The 7500-nt window shown below is 39.1% G+C and overlaps 1 protein-coding gene across 3 annotated transcripts in view; it reads right to left on the bottom strand.

Moving 5' to 3' along the window:
• LOC138017881 (dual 3',5'-cyclic-AMP and -GMP phosphodiesterase 11-like) overlaps positions 1-7500 on the bottom strand; it is a 29920-nt gene that overhangs the window by 8991 nt on the left and 13429 nt on the right. For all 3 annotated transcript variants that reach the window (XR_011125947.1, XM_068864871.1, XM_068864872.1), the window contains exons 9-19: positions 6616-6691; positions 6157-6224; positions 5459-5551; positions 5326-5376; positions 4536-4682; positions 2952-3059; positions 2474-2583; positions 1851-1938; positions 1110-1210; positions 421-498; positions 251-314 (exon numbers count right to left, since the gene is read on the bottom strand). Coding sequence is in view for 2 of the 3 variants with exons in the window: in XM_068864871.1 (XP_068720972.1) it covers positions 251-314; positions 421-498; positions 1110-1210; positions 1851-1938; positions 2474-2583; positions 2952-3059; positions 4536-4682; positions 5326-5376; positions 5459-5551; positions 6157-6224; positions 6616-6691 (984 nt within the window). In the remaining variant the exon portion in view is untranslated. The remainder of the gene's footprint in view (positions 1-250; positions 315-420; positions 499-1109; positions 1211-1850; positions 1939-2473; positions 2584-2951; positions 3060-4535; positions 4683-5325; positions 5377-5458; positions 5552-6156; positions 6225-6615; positions 6692-7500) is intronic.

Raw genomic sequence — 7500 nt, 5'->3', positions numbered from 1 at the left:
GAAAGAAACAATCTTATAGGACCAAACAATTATGAGGCACACAATCGTCATTTGCGCAGATGACATATCAATGCACCTACATGTATGACGTAATTCATTAGATGGTGCTGAAAAAGCAGATGAATGAAAAAATGAAAATTTGCCAAACTGCACCCTATGCACAGGATACCCAAGAATAGAAATTGCATTCTCCTGATGTCAAACGCAATTATTATACTAACAATTATAATAAAAGTAATAAATTTCTCACCCTTCGCTGTACTGGCCAGGGTTTCGTGATTGCCGATAAATCACATGCTGTCATCATCATGGCCCTAGGGTGACCCAATCAAGGAAGAGATAATATTATACGCTGTATTTAAATGACAGGAAGTTTGGTATCAATTAAACTAATTTTTTATCACATAATTAAGTTCAAACCTTAAAAGTTCTCTGTTTTCAAGAGTCGACCAATCTTCACATCCAGCTTCAGTTTTCTTGAAGAATTCTGTCCTCTTCCTAGGCAAAGCATGTACATTTTGTACAATCAGAAAGTCTCAAACAAATGCCTGCTCATAAAGTTCTGTGATTTGTGAAAACAACAGTCATTCCATAATCTCTTTATTTCCCGTGTTTTTCCCTTAGTGCCCGAATGGTAAGACCATTGCTTAAAAATTTTCTGCTTGGTCCTGGTTATTTCAACATGAAAAAGTGAGATACTATCGCCTCAGATTAAAATTAAAATGTCAAATTGGTCCTCACACTTACCAGGACAATTTAAAAAATTGCCTCATATATATTGACACCAGAAAAAATCAGGCATCTTCCACAGGATTTTGAACCCATGACTGATAGTCACCAAAATTAATGTGGGTTGGGTTAAAATTTGCTACTCTGGCTAAATACAAATAATTTTCTTTCCATAACTTGTCGTGGCTGTTGGGTTCAGAATACTACGAAGTTGCTAAAAAAGGTTTCACTCCTAGCGTGACAGTTGCCAAAATTGTGTGGGGTTACTAATTCGTTTCTCTGGGTTAACTGAGTATTTGGCTCCTGAAATGATTTTGGTCAAGTTGATATCAACTATTACTTTCAAAACATTAGTTTACCATGATTATCATATGACTTACTGGAAATACAAGGCCAGATCTGTCGCAATGATGGCTTGCTCTACAAGCTTAATCACTGCGTTATATTCCTCGGCTGACAAGGATCCAAAAATTTCATTGCCCTTCAAGAAAAAAATTATCAAATTAGTCAGAAACAATTCCACACAGAAAAACTCATACCAAGTTATGCTATTAAATGAGTACTAACGCTTTGAACCGAAAACTATTAAACCCAAGTTCACTGATTCATTGATACCTCAATCAAGCTTCAAATCATACACGTATGGGGATCACGCTTTTTCTGTTTGTACCCCTAAGCTCTGGAATAATCTCCCAGAGCACATTAAATTTGGCTGGGTAATAACTAAACCCTTTGATACCCAAACCGGCCTAGACCAGCCAGACTTAGTATTTTACTCTGTCTAACGCCAGACGATTTTACTCATGAATGGGTTTAACCCTTTTACACCCGAACCAGCCTAAACCGGCCGGAGAACCCCCTGGAGTCAAAAGGGTTAAAGAAAGGCACAAGGTGTTCGCTTCTGCTAGCCCTATTTCTCAAGAGTGCATAAAAAATATCCTTGCATCAATCTAAGAGAAACCTTTACTCTAATCCTGAGCCTGTTGCAACCTATTTTGGTGCCATCCTGGATACAAGTGCAACAATGCACAAGTCTATAAAAACATTGAAGGCCATATATCGCCATTCCAAACTGCACTCAAGGCTCAGCTAGCTTCCAAAGCAAATATCAAACCACATACCTGACTGTTAATGATCATAATACATTGATCAAAATGATGGTGTTCCATGGTAGAGGTGCTGTATAACGTTGCTAATGGCGTTGCGCTCCTGTTAATAAAAGTTTGGAGTAAGTACTCACTTGCACAGTTAATAGCCATGTCATTGTCAAGGCCATTACTAAGAATTTATAAAGTTAATTGAAGTTGCCTTGTAAGACAAGTAAGAAGTAGGGAGACCGGGTGGTGTGAGGAAAGATGCTAGGCGAAGGGGAGTCAAAGTAGCTGGGGGCAAAAACCTCATGCTACAATGTAGCCAAATCACCATTTGGGAATAACAGTCCACTTCCAAACAATAGCTTACAACAGTTAAACATGGTTTGTGTTTTCTGTAGGTGGGTTAGCATGAAATAGATGACCAACTACATGTCATAGTGGCAATAGCATCACACTGCACAAGTTCCCTGCACTCAGGGCCGTTGCCACAGCCTGGATGGTGGAGTGGGATGTAAATGTGCAAGGAGAGGGGTAAGCCATTGAAGGAGAGGTGGGAAACTGATTGAAAACAGACTACTCTACAGAGAAGGACAGGAGAATGCAAGGGACAGCAAGGAGTCAGGAGGGGTGGCAAAGAGGTGACTACTTACTTAATCTGAAATGAGTTGTTTGTTCCCCTGTGATCAAGGTCATGTGATAAACAGGCCACCAACAAAGCAAATTTCTCCTCAGGACTAAATAGGTTGTTGAATTCTTCAACCTGTTGACAAAATAAAACCAAGACGCATTGACATTGGTTACCCCATGCACTGTCTGACTTTTATCATGCTTATAGCTATATAAGATAGTGTTTAATTATGAGGTCCTTGGAACAAAGCGTTGTCATTTGACAACCTCTCCTTTCCAACAATTGCTATGTTACTTAAGTGCTAGCTCATCAGTAACTAACCAGCAATCTACTCCCCCCCCCCCCCCCCAACAACACGTAAACTTCATTTTTTTGCCACTAACACATAGTTTAAAAGTTGCTTTGAAGTTGTTTCCTTACAACTAAAACAAGACAAAATACACTTATGATGGTTATAAATGCTTATAATGGTGTTCGACTACACACTGCAATGGAGATACCTTGAGAATAGTGAACATTGTCTGTGCAACATTAAATGCATGTCTCCAGTTATGATACATCACTGGTCTGTAGTTCTTCTTTACCGTTAGAATCCAGCGACAAAGAACCTAACAAACATCACAATTAATAGTGTTAATGTTATCTCTGAGTCAATAAACTTTCATTGAGTCCTTTCACAGCAACACATGAGCCCAATAAATTGATCTGCTCCCAACTGTGTGGCTTCATACATGTAGCTCAGCTGGTGGATCGGAGCACTGCACTGGTATCACAGAGGTCGTGGGTTTGAATGCTGTTAAAGCCACCTGGAGTTGTCAGGTATACATACATGTATATACATAAAATTAATAATACCGTAACTGCAATTAATAGAAATAGAGGATATTACATGGACGCGCGGGGATACAAATTTTATGTTTGAGTGCTGAAAGTATCTCTCACAAGTGAGCGCTAGATATTGATGAAATGTCCAGATTTAAAACAACTTTTTTTTTTTCATTTCAAAATGATGAGAAAAGTGGTCACCAACCACTAAAACATGCATGTTGTGTAAAACCAGATATGAAAGTTATGAAAAGCAAATCATGATATTATTTTGCAATAACAATGTTAATGTAGTAGAGAAGCATTATACTGAAGCACAAAAGCACCTTACATGTACAATGAAGACAAAGCTCGCATGTTATTGGCTAATCGTGTTCGTTACCATGACGACACCTATATTCTCACATGTGAAAGATAAAAATGATATGTTCACTGCATGCGGTGAAGATATCAACATATGATTTTTTAGTAAAACGAGAAATCCTGGTATTTCATCAGTATCTATTATGATACATAAGGCTAACTCACGAAGTGAAAGTGATGTTGTTTCTCTAATGATAAAGCATGTTTCTGTTTGATCCCTTAACACATTACTTGTACATGTAACAGCTTTGAATAATCTTCTACCAAAACTGTTCATTGATTAGATAATTATGGGAATGTAATCGCTAGTTACGTTGTTGTTGTCCTTCAGTAGCATTTGGAGTAATGATTCCAAGTTCGAGTGAGGCCTAACACTTCTATCTAACACTTCGCAGTCATGTTAGGCCTCACTCGAACTTTGAATCAATTATGGGAATGTTTCTGCTTTCTTAGAGCCAATCTAATAAATTATATCTGTAGCATTGGTCCATGAAAATACAGGATGGTTTATACGGCATTTGTCGTTAAAAGTGCAGGGTGAGTCCTTGATACATGTACATTCCAAAATCTTATTTGGTGCTCTGAGAGGGGTTCCACAACCTTGGCAAGCACTCTTCAAACCACATGCCCCATGATATGTTTGCTGACTGTGATTTGAGCCCACTGTGTCTCGCACATTCCTTTCCAGTAATTCTGCTGTTCTTAAGTGAGACTACTCAACATGAAGTATCACGCGAGGATTCAATTCCTAAGTAACCGCCACACATGCTCAACAGAGTGAGTTTCAGCCCAGCGAACGCCAGTACAAAGGAGTCCTCTGCTAGCAGGGAATGGGCTCCTTTGCCCCCAACATACAATACAAAAAAAACAAACTTGAAATCACAACAAATGTTTACCTGGTAATCTACATTGAAATGTTCATGTAACTTGAGGTCTATCACCATTGCCAGTGTACTTAGGAGTGTGTCTTGGTCACAAATGGATGCATCATCAAAACTAAAGTCCAATAGTCGAAATGAACTGACCGATGGAAGAGGACAAGACTGCAAGAGAGAAAGAGATATTTCCATGGACTTTAAAAAGAACCCTTACAAAAATTTAATGGTACAGCAGCATGTCATCCAATAACAAATTTGTAACAAGGCCTTTAACCTTTCATAGATTGTTCAGGCTGATGAAGCTTTGACAAAAGAGCCATATCTGAACCAAATCTTCTATCACCCAGCAGGTTTCTTTCCCAGTCCTAGCACAATGTTTAACATGGTTGGTCCTTAAATTTTCCCAGGGAACTCCTTATAGCAACGTTTGCACTCACTTCCTTGCTGCCTTCTTCACAAGGTCATTTTGGCAGCAGTTATTTGTCTGTCCTTCTTCCCAACTTTTAAGTGCTCCACTGGTAGCTTTGCTGTGTCAGTACCTTTTGTGGTGGCCCCATTGCAAGGTTGCCATAGATACCCACTACCCCCTGGGAGATCAGCCCCAGGTTCTTCTATGGTTGATCACTTTAATTAATATTGCAATGTTCAAAATGAACCCTTCACTAATGCCAATCAATAATCACAATCTGAGTATAATGTGGACCATCATGTAACACTAGCATGTCAGGCTATCGGTGGTTCCAGTAATATCAAGACAATTCATGACACCACCAGAATTATTAAAATTCAGACAAACAAAAGTCAAGACCTTCAATTTGGTGGCTTCTTCAAGAGGAGCTGTGGCATGGTACGATAGAACCTGCAAGAACAAAGGCCAATGACCACCATTAACAAGAAGGTTCATAAAAGACAGGAAACATACTTCAGAGAACATGTCTTACCTCCAGTGCTACCTTCTGTTTAGCCATAGCTTTGTTCACATTCTCATACATCACCGTATTGTGGATTGCCATACCACAGAATATTGCAAATGCCTATTTAAAAAAAGAGAAATGTAAAACAGGGGCTTATTGTCAGCCTGAATTACATACGCTTGTCGATCTGGGTTAATGCATCAAGCCAGCCAACTGGAAAGAAGCAACTATAGTAGGCAACTTACAATGAGTGGTAGAGGAAAATTTGGGGCAACTAAACTTTGGTTTTCAGAGTGAGATTCCCAGGGAAAAGTGGGAGCACTGGAGAGATTATCAGCATCATTAGCATCAACTTGATAGAAAACAGTGCTCAAATAAAATAATAACAAACATCAGACTGAAAAGTGTGTTTTGTCAAAACTCAAAGAAAAATGTTTGCTTTTAGACCATTCTATTGCCTCTACAGTCTGATATTGCTCGAGCGATCTCAAAAATGAGAATTAGAAAATTTTCATGCTTTTACAACAAGCAGCAGCCTGTAGTTTGCCGTTTTAAGTAAACGCAATCATGCTAAATCTCTCTTAGGCCATTAACATGAAAATCTAACACCATAATGACTGCCATGACCACACTTTGAATTAACACATCAAGCTAATGGGGAGCAAAAAGATCAAATTTTGTGGAATGTAAATTAAAAAATAAATGTTTGAGACTTCAGAAGCTACCTCAAACAGGTTTTCATCATTTTTGTTGAATGATGTTCCATCCAGTTTATTCAAAAGCTGGACAACACCTAGAAGAAAGATGAGAAAACAAAGATGTGAACTTCATAACAAAGTTGTCAACAAGCCTATAATAATTATAAGGATTCTGCTGCCTTTGGTGGCTGCCAAACACAGGGGTTGCAATTAGATTTCAAGTAGGCTGGTCAAGGTATGATAATAGCCAGCAGAGTCCAGCAGCAAGGAGGCCTTTCAGAACCTCTTTTCTTTTCATTGGACATGCTTCTCTAGAAAATTAATTTGAGATCTGAAGTCTTCCGCTTTCAGACCTTTTCAGCATTTTGAGCGGAAGTTGAGTAAAAATAGAAACTTATGATGAGAGGCCAGCAGAATGTGACAAAACACCCAAGGGAGCCACTAACTGTGATATAAATTATCATTACACTGATTGTAGAGTCCTACCAATGATTTCTTCTCTACCATTCTTGATTGGCATGCATAGAATGGTTTTTGTGACAAATCCTGAAGCTTGGTCAACCTGAATAGTAAATAAAAACCACACAAATCAGGGGGTAGCTGTCAGACTACTGTAGTTAAAAGTTGGATTTGTCTTGACTTGCATACATGTAGCACCGGTAGCTCAGTTGGTTGAGCACCGGGCTGTCACGGGAGGTCGTGAGTTTGACTCCGGCCGGACCAACACTCAAGGTCTTTAAATAACTGAGGAGAAAGTGCTGCCTTTGTAATTACATCAGCAAATGGTTAGACTCTCTAGTCTTCTCGGATAAGGACTACATAAACAGTAGGCCCCGTCACACAAATCTCTTTCATGTTCATTAGTTCCCTGTGGGACATTAAAGAACCCACACACTATGCGAGAAGAGTAGGGGATGAAGTTCCTGGTGTTGAGGCTGTCCTCTGTGAGTATATGGGTGGGTGGGTATAGCAGGTCCACATCAGCTGAAGAGCTGCCAATACTTCAACGTGCTCAAACAAATAAATAACAAACAAACAAACAAACAAACAAATCCTAGCCTTGTACATAGCCACCGCTTTGCTTACCCATCATGTGGGTTTTAACACTGTTATGTTCCAGATTTTGAACTGTTACAGTCGAACCTCAATTATCCGGATTTCTCCATTATCCGGACTTTTTTTCTGGTCCCAATTTTGTCATGAATATTTATTAGTCATCATCAAGATCCTTAGCCATATTCTTTTTAAAACTACAGAGTTGAAAAGTAAAGTAAACGCGAGTTTCTTTCTCTTTCACGGCAAAAAGCAAAATAAAGCAGCGCTCGCACACGTCGTAACTAATGTAGAACTTTCGCATGAGTTCTGATTGGC

This window comes from Montipora capricornis, chromosome 9 (genome assembly GCF_036669925.1).
Source record: "Montipora capricornis isolate CH-2021 chromosome 9, ASM3666992v2, whole genome shotgun sequence".
In the NCBI taxonomy this organism is placed as follows: Eukaryota; Metazoa; Cnidaria; class Anthozoa; order Scleractinia; family Acroporidae; genus Montipora; species Montipora capricornis.
This window is presented reverse-complemented; position numbering and strand designations above follow the sequence as displayed.